Source organism: Lissotriton helveticus, chromosome 9, assembly GCF_964261635.1.
Source record: "Lissotriton helveticus chromosome 9, aLisHel1.1, whole genome shotgun sequence".
NCBI classification, from domain to species: Eukaryota; Metazoa; Chordata; class Amphibia; order Caudata; family Salamandridae; genus Lissotriton; species Lissotriton helveticus.
In genome coordinates this window covers 1,099,749,024-1,099,768,591 of record NC_136070.1, presented here as the reverse complement: position 1 = coordinate 1,099,768,591, position 19,568 = coordinate 1,099,749,024, and the positions used below count along the sequence as shown (strand labels likewise).

Genomic DNA, 19,568 nt, shown 5'->3' with positions numbered 1-19,568 from the left:
TGCATCGGTGGAGCTGGGTGGTGGGTGCATTGGTGGAGCTGTGTGGTGGGTGCATCGGTGGAGCTGGGTGGTGGGTGCATTGGTGGAGCTGTGTCGGTGGAGCTGTGTGGTGGGTGCATCGGTAGAGCTGTGTGGTGGGTGCATCGGTGGAGCTGTGTGGTGGGTGCATCGGTGGAGCTGTGTGGTGGGTCGTTCGGTGGAGCTGTGTGGTGGGTGCATCGGTGGAGCTGTGTGGTGGGTGCATCGGTGGAGCTGTGTGGTGGGTGCATCGGTGGAGCTGTGTGCATCGGTGGAGCTGGGTGGTGAGTGCATCGGTGGAGCTGTGTCGGTGGAGCTGTGTGGTGGGTGCATCGGTGGAGCTGGGTGGTGGGTGCATCGGTGGAGCTGTGTTGGTGGAGCTGTGTGGTGGCTGCATCGGTAGAGCTGTGTGGTGGGTGCATCGGTGGAGCTGTGTGGTGGGTGCATCTGTGGAGCTGTGTGGTGGGTGCATCTGTGAAGCTGTGTGGTGGGTGCCTCGGTGGAGCTGTGTGGTGGGTGCCTTGGTGGAGCTGTGTGGTGGGTGCCTCGGTGGAGCTGTGTGGTGGGTGCATCGGTGGAGCTGTGTGGTGGGTGCATCGGTGGAGCTGTATGGTGGGTACCTCGGTGGAGCTGTGTGGTGGGTGCATCGGTGGAGCTGTGTGGTGGGTGCCTCGGTGGAGCTGTATGGTGGGTGCCTCGGTGGAGCTGTATGGTGGGTGCCTCGGTGCAGCTGTGTGGTGGGTGCATCGGTAGAGCTGTGTCGGTGGAGCTGTGTGGTGGCTGCATCGGTGGAGCTGTGTGGTGGGTGCCTTGGTGGAGCTGTATGGTGGGTGCCTCGGTGGAGCTGCATGGTGGGTGCCTTGGTGGAACTGTGTGGTGGGTGCATCGGTGGAGCTGTGTGGTGGGTGCACCGGTGGAGCTGTGTCGGTGGAGCTGTGTGGTGGGTGCATCGGTGGAGCTGTGTGGTGGGTGCATCGGTGGAGCTGTGTGGTGGGTGCATCGGTGGAGCTGTGTCGGTGGAGCTGTGTGCTGGGTGCATCGGTGGAGCTGTGTGGCGAGTGCATTGGTGGAGCTGTGTCGGTGGAGCTGTGTGGTGGCTGCATCGGTAGAGCTGTGTCGTGGGTGCATCGGTGGAGCTGTGGGGTAGGTCGTTCGATGGAGCTGTGTGGTGGGTGCCTCAGTGGAGCTGTGGTGGGTGCATCGGTGGAGCTGTGTCGGTGGAGCTGTGTGGTGGGTGCATCGGTGGAGCTGTGTGGTGGGTGCATCGGTGGAGCTGTGTCGGTGGAGCTGTGTGCTGGGTGCATCGGTGGAGCTGTGTGGTGGGTGCATCGGTGGAGCTGTGTCGGTGGAGCTGTGTGGTGGGTGCATCGGTGGAGCTGGGTGGTGGGTGCATCGGTGGAGCTGTGTCGGTGGAGCTGTGTGGTGGCTGCATCGGTAGAGCTGTGTGGTGGGTGCATCGGTGGAGCTGTGTGGTGGGTCGTTCGGCGGAGCTGTGTGGTGGGTGCCTCGGTGGAGCTGCATGGTGGGTGCCTTGGTGGAACTGTGTGGTGGGTGCATCGGTGGAGCTGTGTGGTGGGTGCACCGGTGGAGCTGTGTCGGTGGAGCTGTGTGGTGGGTGCATCGGTGGAGCTGTGTGGTGGGTGCATCGGTGGAGCTGTGTGGTGGGTGCATCGGTGGAGCTGTGTCGGTGGAGCTGTGTGCTGGGTGCATCGGTGGAGCTGTGTGGCGAGTGCATTGGTGGAGCTGTGTCGGTGGAGCTGTGTGGTGGCTGCATCGGTAGAGCTGTGTCGTGGGTGCATCGGTGGAGCTGTGGGGTAGGTCGTTCGATGGAGCTGTGTGGTGGGTGCCTCAGTGGAGCTGTGGTGGGTGCATCGGTGGAGCTGTGTCGGTGGAGCTGTGTGGTGGGTGCATCGGTGGAGCTGTGTGGTGGGTGCATCGGTGGAGCTGTGTCGGTGGAGCTGTGTGCTGGGTGCATCGGTAGAGCTGTGTGGTGGGTGCATCGGTGGAGCTGTGTCGGTGGAGCTGTGTGGTGGGTGCATCGGTGGAGCTGGGTGGTGGGTGCATCGGTGGAGCTGTGTCGGTGGAGCTGTGTGGTGGCTGCATCGGTAGAGCTGTGTGGTGGGTGCATCGGTGGAGCTGTGTGGTGGGTCGTTCGGCGGAGCTGTGTGGTGGGTGCCTCGGTGGAGCTGTGTGGTGGGTGCAACGGTGGAGCTGTGTGGTGGGTGCATCGGTGGAGCTGTGTCGGTGGAGCTGTGTGCTTCGGTGGAGCTGGGTGGTGGGTGCATCGGTGGAGCTGTGTGGTGAGTGCATCGGTGGTGCTGTGTAGGTGGAGCTGTGTGGTGGGTGCATCTGTTGAGCTGTGTGGTGGGTGCCTCGGTGGAGCTGTGTGGTGGGTGCATTGGTGGAGCTGTGGTGTGGGTGCATCGGTGGAGCTGTGTGGTGGGTGCCTCGTTGTCCTGGTATCTGACTACAGAGTTCGTTACTAGAGGTCTTTCCTGCAATTATGATTTCAGAGAGACTAGATACTAGCTAATGCACCAATTAAAGGCAACTTTTAAATTCAGTATTCTTGTTTAGGTTTTGATGGGAAAAAATGACATACATTTCTGACTATACAAACATAAAAGCTGCCATGTTAAAATAAGCAGCAGACAGGGCCTGGGTGCTGGGTAAAGTGAAAGTACGGCCGGCCTGGGCAGTGAAAGGGGAGGAGGGAGGAGAAATGCGAGTCAGGGCAGCAGCAGCCTTTGATGTTGCCGCCGGCCGTGCAGTGAATAATTAGGGGAGGAGAAATGCCGGCTGGGGGAAGCAGAGATGTCTGTGGGAGGGGGGCTTTGATGTGCTGGTGGCTTTGATGTGCACGAGCTTTTTCTCGGGCACTGCAACAAATCGCCGAGATGGTTAAGCTCTGTTTAAGCCACAATAGAGCTCGCCAGCTATGCGCATGCGCATCAGCAGGCGAGCCCTAAAAAGGACAACAGGATCGTTTGCCCATGGGTGCGTGTGGGTCTCTGTTCATGCAAAGAAAGAAACAAGAACCCAGAAGTGATATTAAATTGGAGAAATATTATTTCCTGCCATGAAATGTTGTTGTCTCTACATATGAAGAGAATACATTTATTGCATACGGGAAAGAAAAAATAAACCTTTATTTTAAGTACATCTACATGTTTGTGCTCACTCTGATGGTCCCTACTGCCAGCAGTACGGTTGTACCAGGCTCTGTGAATGCTGACAGGCCCATTTGCCTGCACCATCAAAGTGGATTGATGTAATGTGGCAAACTTAGGCTTTCCACACTGCCTTAAATGCCAGATATTGAGGTGCTATCCTGTTGACTGTTTTAAAATGTGAATCCCACTGGCTACAAAGCTAATGGCTGATGGACTAACCCATTGACCCCCATAATGTGTAATAACTGTTAGAACGTGAATAACACTTCAAGAAAGCAATGGCTGAAGGTTGCTGCCCCCTTTCTATTGTTTTTAAGCACGAAAAATATTTTTTATGATATATTATAATATATTACGGCTCGGTCATCTTCCATTTGCTAAAATAATTCATGTTATTGAAAGTATCTCTTTAATCTCTGCACGCCAAGTGATTTGATCTCTGAAAAAGACATCGCTCCTAGCCCCGTAGCAAGAGCAACTCCGTTATTTCATTACTAAACTTAAGCTACTATAGTTTCTCAACATTATCCCTGTTAGACCTGTCAGCCTTAGGATGGCCTTACTCCAATGTTTTGTCTACTTACCTCCAATTGTTTCTCGATTTAGTTATTGTTGGCCTTATGGCTCTGTGCACTCTACCATTGCTAACCAGTGCTGAAGTGCTTGTACTCACTCCCCTGAACAAGGTTTGATTGGCATATTTTATTTACTTATAAGTCCCTTGTAAAGTGGTATACCATATGCCCAAGGCCTGTAAATTAAATGTTACCAGTAGACCTGCAGGACTTATTGTGACAACCAATTAAGTAGCACTATAAAACATGTCCCAGGCCTGCCATTGCAACCTGAATGTAGTGTCACACTGCCATGTCGACTTACAATTTAAACCCCCTTACCAAGCCTGTGACACCCCTTTTATTACATATAAGCCCCCCTTTAGGTAGGCCCTAGGTAGCACATAGAGCAGGGAGCTGTGTAATTAAAAGGTTGGACATGTACTTTTAAGTTATGCATGTTCTGGCAGTGAATAACTCTCAAATTCTTTGTTCACTACTGTGAGGCATACTCCTCCCATACAATAACTTTGGGGTTCCCTATTACTTTTAATAAGCTGCAATTCCTAATTGGGAGCAGGTAAATATCTCCTGTTTGGTACCTATGAAATTGTAATGATAAACCCTTGTTAATAGGAAAGTCAGGTGTTTTATTACAAATTTGAAAAATCCACTTTTAGAAATTTGACATTTTTCTGCCCTTAGCCCTTTTGTGCTTGTAGCCTGGCCTGGCTCACATGACTAGGTGAAAGTGACAATTTCATTTTGAGATTTCCTCCCAAACAGTCACACAATTGAGACATTAGATGTGCCTGAAGCTGCTGACAGGAAAGGAGGGTCGGAGCGGAGCACAGCCCCACTTACACCTATATAGATTGTGCTGTGCCTCCACACAAAAGGCTTAATGACCCTGTATTTTCAATACAGCCAGCTTGGAGGCGGGCAGCAGAGTCAGGAAATTCCACACTCTTCAAAGATCCTTTCCAGAGCTTCTCACACCTTCCAGAAGAAGGGCATCAGCGTATAAAAAAAGGGCCTTCCGACCCATTCTTCAGTTTACTAGTGTACCTGCAGAAGGACTCTCAGTGTACTGCCTGCTGCTATGACCTGCTTTGCCCTCTGCCAGGCTGCTGTTGTACTTTACTGCCTGGAGCCTGCGATGAACTCTCAGATGCCAGCCCTGCTGTTGAGCCCTAGATCGTCCCCCTTCATCAAGGACTATCAGAAGTGACTTCAAGGGCTAGTTTGATGGCCTCCTGTTCAAAGCCACAGGGACATAAAAGGAACCCACCAACATGAACTTGCACTTGGACCCAGCCTGCATGTGTCCTGATTCCACAAGGGGAGTCCAACCAGTCATGGACCCTTGGTTGTGATGCTAAAGGTGCCCAAATGGCCAACTTCCAAAGTGCTCTGAGAACCAGGAGGAAACCGGGTCCAACCTGCTGGCCTGTCCGCCCGAGGTACATCGCCAATCAGATTGACTTTGCAACTTCTCCCGCTGTATTATTCTCCAGAGTAGCAAATCCATTTCAGTGGTCCTTTGCCAAAGGGGTATCCGACCTCGTGGAACTGTCTCCGGCTACAACCCTCTGCTTTGCCTCACTAGAGTTTTTCAACTTCCATTTTGGTTATTAAGTCTGAATGTAGAAATTCTCATTGTGGTTTCAACCCAAGGCCATCTGACGACTAAGCTACCTCCTCGGACATCTTCTGCAGCCTAGATCCGCAGAACTTTTCCTTCTCAGACATTTTTCTTCAATAATCTTTCCAAGTCGGAAAGTAAGCCCTGACTGGGCCCAATCCACTTCCTGTGTCCGAAGCACGCGCACTAGTTTTCACAAAAAACTTTTAAAACTCATAACTCCAGTTTGAATGATTGAATGTTTGTCCTTTTCATTTCAAATAATTTATTAAAATGTACTCTATTTTTCTAAATTGATTTGGGATTCCTCTTGTGTTGTGTTTTCATTTTAATACAGTTTGTGTCCTGCATAAATACTTGACACATTGCCTCTAAGTTAAGCCTGACTGCTCTTGGTGCTACATTACCCAGGGTTAAGCACAGGTTAATTTAATGACTTTTTGTTGTCCCCCCTGCAATGGACTGTGGCTGTTGCATGACCAGGGCTCACACCCCAGTCAACCAACAACCCAATTTCTCACACTCCTCATGGCCAAACTCCAAGAAAAAGCTAGAGTCCTCCACCTATCGACTCACCTTGAAACCAGTCAAAGTCAAGACTCCTCCAAAGCTTAAACCCCAAGTAAAAGGCACTATTCGTTGATGAATTTACAGTGGACAATGTAAGTGGGACAAACTTTATCACAAAATTCAACAGTTCAGTTTCAGCTTACCAACACATTGATAAAAGATTAATTGTTTTGGAAATCCCATCAAATTTATACATGCAGTGAGTGAAATCACACCATTGCCATATTGTAATCGTAAGGTTACGGTTACTTTAAAGCACATTTTATTATTGCACTTTTCACATCCTTCATGTCAAAAATAAAATACATTGTGAGAACTGCTAGAAGAAACTGGCTTCATTTACTATTAGAACAGATAGAGTTGAAATCCAGCACACTATTTGTAAGTACCAAAAGACAAAAAGAATAAAAACAAAATGGAATAGTCTTTGATAGCCACATCTAACTTAAGATTAAAAAAAGGCTTTTCTTATGACATAGCCCAAAATCCCAGTAAAGATTTTTTTCACTTCATTTGTTCTTAGATCTTATAGACTAATAGTTAGTAGGAGGGTAATCTCAATCAGTAACAACGGGGATTGTTTAGGTAGCTATAGGCTCTAATTACAGCAGACAGGAAATCCGCCTATCTTTTGGTGGATACTTGCATCCATTGAACTCTGAATAGCACCCTCCATATGTGCAATTCTTTAAAGCTAATATATATATTTTAAAAAAATTTATTAAAATTAATGGCTAATCAAAGACCAGCTTCTAAAATTATTCCAACAAATATTTGCCAAAATCCAGATTAAACATTAGACCATACTCTTTTTTTTTCAAATTCTATGCTCCAAACTCTTTATGATATGAACTACATGTTTTTGCTAATTTGGTTTGTCCATATCTGAGGAAGGGTTCTGTTGGAGCCTGAAAGCATGTATAAGTATATTTAATATTGATATGTAATTTGCAGTAAAAGGTATCACCATCAAGAGACTCACAATATCTTCATTTTCATTTCACCAATTGAAATACATTTTTTGTTTGCCGAGAATTAGTTATTTTCTGCCTTATTGTCCCAGATGCACTAGTCCAGCTGTTGAAAACAAATAAAAGGAAGTACACAAATACATCTTTCTGATTATTTTTTTAAATATTAGTATTATATATTGTTGTATTATCATCATTAGTTTTATGACTGGTGTTCATAAGGTCTGGAACGTTAGTTATAATAAATATTTCTTTGTATCTCTCCCTAGTATTTTAGCCTTGGCTAAATACCAAATGCTTATTTGGTATATCCCTAATTTTAAAACTTCTATCTTTTTTTTATGGTTGTGATAAATGTGCAGGGCAATAAGTGTAGATGTTATTAAAAAATTCCAATGTAGTAGGCGGCGGCGGCTCATTAAATTCCAAGGCGCACAGAGGGGAGATACAAATTTGACAGCGCTGAAGCACCAACAGGCTTCTCTCCGCACCATCGCTCCCTCAGTGCAGTTTCTTCTAATTATCCAGGATTCTCAAGTAAGGATGGCTAACAAGGGGGGCTGCAGCACAAAAACCAAAAGTACCCTAAATATCACACAGGGAAGCACAACCCTGGCAGCCCTACGTCAAAGGAAGCCAGAACACACGGGGGCTAAAGACAGGAGTGTGAGTGCTAAATGCAGGGTGAAAAAAGATGTGTCGGAAAGCCCTGAGAAAAGCGATCTTGTAAATAATACTCTGGCAAAAAGAACACCCGCCCACCTTACTAATGAGAAAGACCGTAGTCAGCCATTGATTACTAGCAGTTTTGGCTCAGTGACAACCTCGAATGGTGAGGCAAGCGATCCCAAAACAGGGGGTGGGTGCGCTGGTGTAACAACTTCTGTGACTAAGTCTAATCAAGGGGAAACCACAGGACACCCCACATCAGGCCAATCCAACGCTCTACTGCATCCCGAGCTTCCCTTCCCCCCCACCCAGGCTTCTACAGGTGGGCCAGTACCTCGCGCTCAACTAGCAAGCACTCCCTTGGACAATAATAGTGGTATCAAGACCAGCACTCTCCCATGGGACATAGGGAGTGACGACCCTGCTGCTGCAGCCGCACGATCACCTATGGCCCCAAACACCGTTCAGCACAATTACAAGCCAAGAACACCTGATAACCAGGATCAATTGTATTCACTCACAGATGAATCCGAACTATCGGATGTGAGCATCTCTCTGTCACGTGGAGAGGAGGAAGAAAAATGGAGCAACAGCTCTGACTTCGAAGCACAGAGCCGTAAACATCGCTCTAAGAGAGTGCAAAAGAAGAAGATGAGGGATCAGCACAAGAGGATAAATGGACTGTCTGATAAGGCGGATACCGAGTTGAAATGGGACTATAATGACACATCCTTAACAATCTGTTCCAACGCTTCTGGAATCTCAGGTGGAAATCAGACCGCTATTGACACTGGCGCTGCCCATGGGGGGCACAAAAGAGCGAACCCGCCTTAATAGACATTGTACAATCGATTTAAGACTTTCAAGCTGAAGTAAAATCAGACAGCCGCAGCTCTCGACTGGCAGCTAAAAAACTGCAAGGAGCAGTTAGAAAGGTGGGTAAAACCTGTGACCGTATGGCATTAGTGGAAGAGAGAACTGAACAAATAGAGAAGGATGTTACCTCTCTGAAAACAAAAACAGAGGAACATGAGGGGGCAATAAAAGATTACCTGTGGAAACTTGAGGAGCAGGAAAATCGACAAAGGCGTAACAACCTCCGCTTCCTAGGGATTCCAGAAGGTGTCGAGAAGGATGACCCAAGAAAGTTTATGGTTTCTTTCCTTAGTGGAGCATTCCCCAAACTACAATCATGGGATTGGGACAAGGAAATCCAAGGAGCACATAGATTTTCTCAAACCCCTGGGAAGCGCAACACCTCAACACAGCCACACCCCCACGCTATGCTGTTTTTTTGGTAACTTTCTGCTTCGGCAAGCCCTGTATGATCTTGAAAGACCTACAAACAAGAGAGCGTTTGAAGGTATTATGTTCTTTACCAGGCCTGATTTCGCACATGCCACAGTTGAGCGCAGGTGGAGACTTAGACAGCTCTGGGGGTGGGGAGGGCTGAGGGTCAGGCAAGTTCTTAATATAAGTAAGAAGCAAGAACCAAAGCAGGGTTATTCGGCATGCTGGAATTATCAGAATATGGCACAAGGAGGGGTCTGTGTTAAATCTAAAATTAGCAAATGGGGTAGACGGAACTTAAAAAAATGGGGGCACTAAGGGTATTATCCCTAAATATCTGCGGTTTAAATGATGTAAAGAAACGACAAAATGTTGCTATAGGTTTACAAACATGAATGCTAATGTCGTTTGTTTGCAGGAAACCCACATTGAGGGCTCGCAAACCTACCTCTTAAAAACACTAGGCTATAAATTGGTGTGTGCAACGACACAAGGGGCTCGGGTGCGGGGGTTGCTATTTTAGCCAAGGGTACTGGATACACTTTTTCCCGATGTAAGAATGACAAATTTGGTCGTTGGACAATTACAGAATGTCAGGATGGACAGGGTCAGAAGATAACGATTTGTTTAATTTATGGGAGCAATAGTGATGATCCGTCTGTTTTCAATGACATTTCGAATGAGCTCTCACAGTGGCCGTTACCCATACTGATAGGCGGGGATTTTAATATTAATCTCCCCAGCGACTGGTCTATTAAGGATGATTGGCTGCATAAAGGCAGAAAGCCCAAGGTGTTTCAGGCGATAAAACACATGTGCTATACACATGGGCTCATAGATGGGTGGCAAAGCTCCGATTTTAATGATCATAGCTATACTTTTTTTTCCAATTCACATCATACACATGTTAGAATAGATTTTTTTCTGTTGTCCAACTCACTGAAAGCTAAGTCCCAAATCATGAAATTGCCTAGAATTCTTTCAGATCACAACCCCCTCATCTGTACACTTGATTTTGCTCAAAGCTACTCCACACCCAGATCATGGACATTTGAGAAATCCCTGTTGTCGGATCACTTGTATTGTACACAAATGCGAGAATGGATCCCCACTTTTTTAAAAGACAACCTCGGGAGTGTCTCTATAGATGTTATGTGGGATGCCCTTAAAGTCGGGATTTGCGGTGAAACGCTGCAATTTTCATTAAAGGCGAATAAAATTGACAAAAAGCTATGAGCGAGCTACAGGAAAAACTTAGACAGGCCGAGGAAGGGCTAATAAGTGCCACCAGGGGGAACCAAGGGATAGAAGAGATTAAGAGAAAACAGAACCTAGTGGCCATCGCAAGGGCTGCTATCACAGACATCTTCACCGCTAAAGCAATAAAAAAAGCCACAGCCAATAGAGAGATGGTGTATGAGGTTAATGAACAGGTTGGCCACCAGCTAGCTATCCATATAAGACAACAGGTTTCCGCAAATCTGATTCGGGAGATAGCGGACCCAGGGAAAGGCCAAATCATTGACCCAGAATTGAACAGAGATGCTTTTTGGCAGTTTTATAATACCCTTTACACGGAGGAGGGGGGCGGAAATGCAGCGGAGATTCAAAGCTATTTAGATAGCAACAGTCCTGCTAGGTTTAGCGAAACAGATCAGGCCATACTAGAAGAAAGTCCCAATCTAGAAGAAATAGTAACCATAATTAAAAATCTACCGAGAGGAAAAGCAACAGGTTTAGATAGTTTACCATCTGAATTCTTTTTAGTTGTTTGTGACCAGTTGAAAAGTATTTTACTTGATCTATTTATCCACATTTTCAAAGGAGGGCAGCCCCCAAATTCATGGTCCAGGGCAAAGATAGTAATTTTTCCCCAAAAAAATAAACCACCAGATCAGCTAGGCTCTTATCGGCCCATCACTCTTATAAACGCAGACTCCATTTTTTTTTTCAAACTTCTAGCAAATCGAATTGCCCCTATTATCCACAAGATCATAGCCAAATACCAGCATGGCTTTGTGCCAGGAAGATCGACGGTGAATCACATCCCCAGAGTGATTACTTTATTTGATCACACGGAAGTTGCAGGAGACCCTATGGCGCTGGTTCTTCTCGACGCCGAGAAGGCCTTCGATAGGATCTCCTGGCAATTTTTGTGGTCCGCCATGTCCAGGGTTGGTATCCCTTGTGGGTTCATTCAAGCAACACAAAATCTATATGTCAATCCCAGGGCTATGGTATTGGTGAATGGCAGTCTTACAAAGGAGCTGAGCATATCTTGAGGAACCAGGCAGAGGTGCCCATGTTCCCCACTACTCTTTGCGTTATATCTCGACCCTTTTATTCACAGATTGGAAAGGAACAGTGAGATAGAACCAATTTTGTCACATGAATTTGCCACTAAAACCTTGGCTTACGCTGACGATATAACAATTGTTACCACAAACCCGAAAGCAGCCATGATCGCTATTACTAGGAAGGCTATTACATTTGGAAATATATCAGGATACGCACTCAATCAGGGAAAAACTGAGATCGTGGTAAAAAAGAAAATAGAGATGGTTACCCTTTGGTGGTAAATGAGGCGGCGTACCTGAGGATCTCCATCACATCTAAACTTGAAGACTTGGTGGAACTAAATGTGAAGCCAATGTTGGATTCCATGCAAAAGGATCTGCGAAGGCTAGACAATCTACATCTCTCTTTAATAGGCAGGGCTAACGCCTTGAAAATGGTCTTCTTCCCTAAAATCCTCTATTTAGTCAGAGCCATCTGTCTGGAATTCCCCGACCAATGCTTTAAAACTATGGAACGTACCTTCTCTAGTTTCATGTGGGCCTACGCACAACCTCGGCGCGCCTATAAATTGCTGACCCTTGCAAAAGAAAGAGGCGGGCTTGCCCTTCCAAATCTTAAAGCATAATATTGGGCTTCTGTTCTGCTCTATAGCCAAGCACTGGTACAAAATACGAGGGATGAGGGGAACCCCGGGGACGCCCAGCCTTCCATCTATCAACTAATTATAGGAAATCAAAATGTTGGATACTTATGGCAACATCTTCACGATAGTTATCATAAGAAAGTGAAGTTCAAGACGCTACTTAGTGGATTCAAAACATGGAAAATCATGAGAAGAATGTTGGGCATTGGGTGAATCTCATTCTATACTGCTTTAAGGGATAACCTTGATCTGCCAGAGATTTTTAGAGACAACTGTAGGAAGAAGTGGGATGAGGCCGGAATAACACATTTTGGGTGTTTTTTCTCCACCGCTGGGATTTTATCGTTTGAAGAATTAAGAAAAAACTTCCAGCTGGACAGGCAGGACTTTTTTAAATATCTCCAAATTCCCGACTACATTACACAAAGAGCGGCGGGAGGGGCTACTTCTGAAAAAATTGCACTAGTAGAAACACTGAATCATAGTAATTAAAAGACCATTGGAGGGATATACTCCCTTGTAACTGTGATGTTTCCAGATGATCTAGAGAAAACCGCCCAAAAGTGGCAGGGGAAATTAGGTTTATGGAAGAATTTAACAATGCCTATTCTATAGCACAGGCATGTCTTACGTTCACTAAACTTCAGAGGCAATTTTATAAAACCTGTTTTTTCTTATACTATTCTCCGGACAAAATTGCCAAATGGGGGTCCGGCAAAGGGACCTGCTGCCCTAGATGTCAATTTTTCAAGGCTGATTGCGTACACATTTTCTCTACATGCGATGGATTAAATCTGTTGAAACATGAGATTGAGAAATTTCTGTCCACTGTATTAAAAAGACCTATGATTTTGTCTAATGAAGTAATTTTATTAGGGGCCGCAGATTCCAGATTTCTCACGTCAGGGGCAGAATTTATTTTTATTTCCATGGCTGTCTTAAGGATTTGTATAACCTCTGCATGGTTGGATCCGACTGCCCCCTCATTTCAGCAATGGCTCGCGAGGCTATTGGCTGTCTTCAAATTGGAAATTGCTATTTATAAAGGAAAGGGCAAGAAAAGACGTAGTAAACAGGGATTGAGAATTTGGGCCCCGCTAATGGATTGGTGTCAAACCCAAAGTAATAATGTATGATTTATGAGGAACATTATCTTACTGTATACATTGTTTTGGAAAAGCTGAAAAGTAAATGTGTAAATTGCTTCAGACAATACTTTTTGAAATGATGAATTGTGGACTTTATGACTATGTATAAAAATGTAATATAAGTCCACTTGTCTGACCAGGAAAGGGGGCGGGGGGCGGGGGGGGGGGGGAGTGTGCTTATTTTTGACAAAACCAAATAAATATATTTAAAAAAAAAAAATCCCATGTAGCAGAGGGCATTTTGAAATGTACAGTCTTTCACTGAATGATATTGGTGCCTAGAACTACAGGCATTGGTAAAACCATTGGGTTTCACAAGTGGAACCCATTGGCTAGGCCACTACAATTTTTTCCTTGATTGCTATAATTTGTGCGGGCACATATGTGTGTGCTTTCTTGGAATGCTTTTTCTTTTGTTTTTTGCCAAATCATTCAAATAGGGCAGCCATACATACTTGATGGCTATCTTAAAACGATTTTTCTTAAAACAAACAAAAACTATTCCAAGATGGTTGCCTTCTGTGTGTGGAAAAACACTATGGACATTTTGGACCAGTTTATCTTTTGTTTTAAGAAAATTTCAAAGATGGCTAATGCCTATCCGTGCATGGTAGACAACTTTGAATGATTTTGCTCAACACGAAATAAAAGCAATTCCAAGATGGTCACTTTGCATGCTCACACAGAGGAAGCCATCTTGGAATGGTTTAAATTTAAATCAAAGTTGACCATCCACTAATACAGCGGTGGGTGACTGTAAGAGCAGCAGGTGGCTGGGGGTGCAAGTTTGTGCTTTGGACGCTGATAAATTATAAAGAGAGCAAAGTTCACAAAGGAAGGATTAATGAGCATAACGAAACTCACCGGTCCTATTGCACTGCAATGGAAGGTTATAATATCAGCACTGGAAGGATACAACAAGAACATGGAGGAATGCCATCAAATCAGGAGCAAGGAACTGAGAAAACCAAGGAAGCTATTAAATCATGAGCAACGAGGAGACACAAAGCGAACTCCACATCTATATTGGACAATGAAGGTCTGTTTACCAATTGAAAGCTGCAGCTTTATGTAGTTGTGACCTAACATTGCCTTCTTTGGTCTCTTCCTTGCAAGTTTACATGCTCTGTTTTATTCTTATCTGGCAATTACATAGCACACACTGGTCAGTCAATATGGCATTGCACCACTTTAACTGTTCCTGGATGATTACAGGAGATTGCCTGTATCCTAGTGAATAGAATGCATGTTTTACTTGTATGCCTGTCTTACATCAACCAACCTATTACACCTTATATATAATATCTCGTCACACCAATTGCTTTTTATGTCCTTATTCATTTGTTGTCATTTCATGTTTTTTTGTCCATCCAGTTGTAGATAGCCGAATTTTATTGTTGACGTAAAGTCTTGTTTTTTCATCATTCAGAAGACCTTTTTTTCGAATATAATTGCACGCTGCTCCTTTTCCAGCTGTACATGTTAAAACGCATTTACAGCTTCAATACTTCATGTTCCCCATTTTGTTGACAGTAATTTCGATTAGATGGAAGAAATTAATCCAGTGCATTTCCTGTGCAATTAGCAATTAAGAATTAATCTGTCGTTTCCATAAGCACAAAGTAATAAACGAGATGGATTGGGAACCTTGATCCCGCACTAATGGGTTCAGGATTAATTATTCAGATTTTTAAACTAGAAATTCAAATTTTGTTATTTGTAAGAGTCATAAATTCTAGATTCTTGTAAAGTGGACAACCACAACTTTAATTAGTTTATTGTTTATGTTAATAATACGCGTTGCATCCTAAAAATGATCACCACTTACCATAGGTTTGACAATACTTTAACATTGACATAGTGAACTGCATTTTTTTACCGTCTAATACTATGCATATAAAATGCTGGTAGCCCTGATAAGAAGATGCTGTTTTAAAAAATCCTGCAACCAAGTAATGCAGATCGGTTATAGGGTGCCCCTTATAGGGCTTCCAGTTAGGAATGGTGTTGCGATTTATATGGATACTGCAAATTCTAAGCTTTCACTTCATGTATGTGAGAGTTAAATGCAGCGTGTATATGTTACAAATAAATGAAAGAAGGAAAACCAATATCGCAGTGACACCAAAAGTGGTGCAAATATGTTTCTTAATTTCCTTGGTTGACATTCTGCAGGAGGTTTTTTCGTCCCAGGATTTAAAGAGGACAGCAAAGGGGTAAGAATCTAAGGAAATCATTTGAGGTTATGTACAGTGGTGCTGTACTGTAGTGTGATGTTAATTACAACATCTACCATAGCCATGTTTTGCTTCAGCATGCGCCACCGTTGAGGGTTTAGACTTGATTTAGATTTGGCGGACAGGTTACTCCATCACATGGTAACGGATTTCTCGCCCACCTTATTACAAGTGCCACAGGACATAAAGCACTTGAACATGGTGAACAGAATAACCATCACCTTGTGACAGAGTAACCCATCCACCAAACTCTAAACCTTAATGCCCAGCATGTAGTACATAAACGCAAGCAAAACAAAACTGTACTTTTTTTTCTTTTTTTGTGGCAGACTCTGCCAGAATTTGAATTAAATTATTTTGCATTTCACAGTATCTGCTACAAATGGAGCTTTTTAATAAAGGGAGAAGATATTATTACCCTTGTAGTAAATTTTCCCCGTGGTGAATCCTGTTGAATCTTACTGAGGGAAATGCCCGATAAATACTGGTACAAAGCAAAGCACCAAAATATGCATGTTATGCTACATTTTGAAGGCAGCAACTTGTTGTAAGTGCGACTTATGGCACATTTTATATCGGATACCTGTGGTATCGGATTTCTAAATATCGCCTTCCCAGCCTACTTGTAATGAGGGCAAAAGTAGTGAGCTATTTGTCATCCCCAATTTGTTATTCTAGATATTTATTTTAGAACCATACATTTTTATTAACCCCCTAGAGCACATTCATATGTTAAGATCTTACACATAAATTCTGTTTTTTAAGTTACCCTATTTACAATACTAGTGTTTCTTTTTGTGACCAGCTATTTTTTTGTAAATGTCTCCATGTAGTGTTTAGAATTTACTGCGTCAGATCAGCCAAATTATTTGAACAGCTTGAAAATATATATGCTGTTTCTTACATCCCGTCACAGCTTCCCATTTGGGAAGGTCGCATGTCGGGCAACCTCATGGAGAGCAGGACCACTACTACCTGCTCCTCCAATGCGAAACATATTTTTATTCTTAATAAAGTACCTCTCCCTTTAATCGACAGAAGCAGCATTAAAAAGATTTCCCATTTGGGAAGGCAAATTGAAGGATGATACTCTATACTCCCTATAAAGCCATAAAAGAGAAAGGACGTGAAATCACACCTTCCCTCGTTCTCCGATCGAATCTATATCACTCACTTGTCGATAAGGACCTCTAACTTGGGGCAAAGAAATTACCAATCTCCCACTTTAAGATGGGCCTGTTGGTCTCACATGGGTCAGTGTAACAGAAGAGAGAAAGAACGAAAAGGGGGGGGGGCGGGCAGTACAGGAATCAACAGGAGAGAAAGAGAACCTCTTGCGGAATCCCAAAAGGGTATAAATACTGCCCTCTCCCACTCAATGAGTGGCATGCTTTATCATAGGGCATCTAATACACCCTGACACAGACCAACGTACATGGTGGAGCGCAAGGAAAAAGATTTGTAAAGAAAAGCAAGAATTCCCAAAGTAGGGAGAGAAGAAAAATTATTAAAACTGTTTAAGTGGGCACCCAAGACCTTTATTATGGATCCCACTTGGCAGGATTAAAAAACAGTCATTAGGGGTATATGAGAAAAGCAACGTAACCATTTCCCTTTCTACTGTATCAACATGCTCCTGCCTTTGATTGCTGCCTGGTAGGGTCGTTGGCATTGATCAGGATACAGATCCCTAAAAAATGTCTTAATAGCGTTCCCTCCTACTCTAATCACTAGCTCATAGGGGACCTATCGGTGGCAATACCTGGCCTTTGTAGACACACATCGTCTGCATACCCGAGTTGCTTCAATGATGCTCCAATCCCGGGGCTAGAGTAGGGACACCCATCCTATAGTCACACTTCCATCAAGGTACAGGTGTTTCTGACTTGGCTACTCTGCTCCCTCTGCCTCCGTACTCCCTCAATGGCTGTCACCAAAACATTCACAGCCATCCACTGTGATGTGCAAAGTGTGACTTGTTTTACCAGTATTACCGAGGCATGTCATTTTGCAAATCCTTGTAAATGGAGAATTTGCAATGTGACCTATTAGTACATGGTTTGCAACACAGTTACCAGTTTGCAAACCAGTAAGTGCGCTTTTTGCACATCCTAGTTGGGGACTCGATCTTTGTACATCGGGTCCCAGATCCTTTCATTGCATATTGCCACATAAACTGTGGTATAGCCACAACCACCTTTTTACCTTGTGCCTTCAATAGAAAATTACATTTTGATGTCACCAACCATCCCAGCTGGAGATAGGTGATTTAGGACAGCTGTAGATGCAGGCAATAGCTAATGTGATAATGATTCGAAAATTGAAGAGGAGTTAGGACAAACCCAGAATGTGGCGTTGAAGTTTTGTGCATGTGAGCACCTTGTCATCAGATTCTAATGACAATCTGATAGGGCCAAATGCAGCTTACTGTGCCTTGGTGTAAAGGGATTGAAACTCCGTGATTTGTATGAGTACTTCTGTTGCAATAACAAACTCATTCAACCGATCATCTTCGTCAAGCAAATCCTACAGCATGGGTTTGCTGGTCTCTATAGTTAGGCCACAGAATAATTGCCGCCCTGTCTTGCTGAAAGGTGTTCTACTTGTGTCTCAAGATGGACATTTGTGCACACGTTATAGCCAGGAATGCTTTTTGTACACAATCACAACAGATAATCCAACTTCCAGGTCACAGAGTCAGTTCAATTTAGTCCATTTACCTCTGACACAACATGTGTTCCTACATCCGTTCAAACATAGAATTAATGACACATAGTTTATAGAACATAATTTGATCTGATTTCGATACCGATTTTACCCAGGCTACTACTTCGATTGTACACATGCAGTTTACATTTTTAGTACAGTATGCTTTTTAAAGATTGCCAAGAAATAATTGAACATAGGGAACACGCAACATGAAGTCACACTGTGAGTTAACGTGTTTTCTTTTCGTTTCTAGTTGGATTAATTCAACGATTCCTGATATTGCAAGTTCATGTGCCTCTCGGACAAGACTTTTCCGCTGAATTACTGTAAGATTATATATTTTTATTTCTTATATAGCAATTGTTTTGTCCATTTGATAGTTGTTTTGGGAAATTTGTGTGACCTAGTTTTCTATTGTACAAATGAAATAGATCCAAACGGTTCTCATTACAAACCTTAGAAATAAACCTCATGTGTATGTACAAAAATAGGGGTTTTCACATCACCACAACAGCAACGCTCAAAATAAACTGGTGCTGCCTTGGAGAGGGATGCTGTATTACTCAAAGAATGCAAGGACTAAGTAGGTTGCTATTTGGTTAAAATGTTACGATCACCCCTTTACACTTAATTGCAGATGGACACGTATGAGTAATTGGTCGGTAAATTGTTCGTCTCGCTTGTGTTTGGTGCGTTGCTTTTTTAGCACTGTGACCTTTTGCAGTATATGCTGCAAGGCTGCCAGTGATGCCTGGTGACTTTTAGCTACAGCAGTTTTGTCAGCTGGTGAACTTTACTTATTCATTGAAGTTTGCAATTCTCCATTAAGCCAGAACGAAAGTAGTTGATACAATAGGAGCTCTAAAATATAGGGCAGTTGATTTATTTTATTTCATAACACTTGTTTATTTAATCATCAAATAAAAGAGGGGATTCGTCTTGTGCTTGTTCCGGTTTCACCTGATGTGCGTGTGCTGTTTGCTAAGACATGAGCAATGTGACTGCTGTCTCTCCAGTTCCACAGGCCACTGAGGAGAATGCCTTTATCCATCTACTTGAAAGATGGACCAGTCAAGGGGCATGCATGGCCCATGCCTCTGGAGTTGAATAGATGGCCCTTTAGTGCTTAAGAGTCTGCCTTATTAGTGCTGGATTGGCATTACTTGGTTGGAAATAATTTAGGAGGTTCTTGAGTTACAATTGAGCAGAGACAGGTATTCAGTGTGATGCAAGCTGGAGATTAACCCCTTGTTTGCCATGCTCTCTGCATCTGAAATTTGATATTTTATTAGGTGAGTTATGATGCTGTTCTTAAGATCTTAATGTAAGTTGTCATCTCAAAGGGAATATAAAAAGCCAACTCAAGGCGATCTATAATGAGCAGAACTGATGAGTGACAGGAAGAGGTGGATGGTTTCCACTTTACAAATATCTCTGCATTTTCTAATACTTTTCAAGGTTTTTCTCAACAACATCGCCCTTCATTCTATGAGGCAGAGCTCTGTTAACAAACATGCCTCATCTAAATAGGAATCGATAGGTGAGAAGTAGGCTCTGAGAGATGTCAACAGAGAGTCCTATTTAAATAAAGAGAGCAAGTATTTTCTTCACTTGATAGGAATTTTATTTAGTGAAGAGGTGAC

At 43.9% G+C, this 19,568-nt stretch overlaps 1 protein-coding gene across 3 annotated transcripts in view; it reads left to right on the top strand.

The window, feature by feature from the left end:
* CFAP20DC (CFAP20 domain containing) overlaps positions 1 to 19,568 on the top strand; it is a 1,807,766-nt gene that overhangs the window by 132,899 nt on the left and 1,655,299 nt on the right. For all 3 annotated transcript variants that reach the window (XM_078661515.1, XM_078661514.1, XM_078661516.1), the window contains exon 4: positions 18,179 to 18,251. In XM_078661515.1, the coding sequence (XP_078517641.1) occupies positions 18,179 to 18,251 (73 nt within the window). The remainder of the gene's footprint in view (positions 1 to 18,178; positions 18,252 to 19,568) is intronic.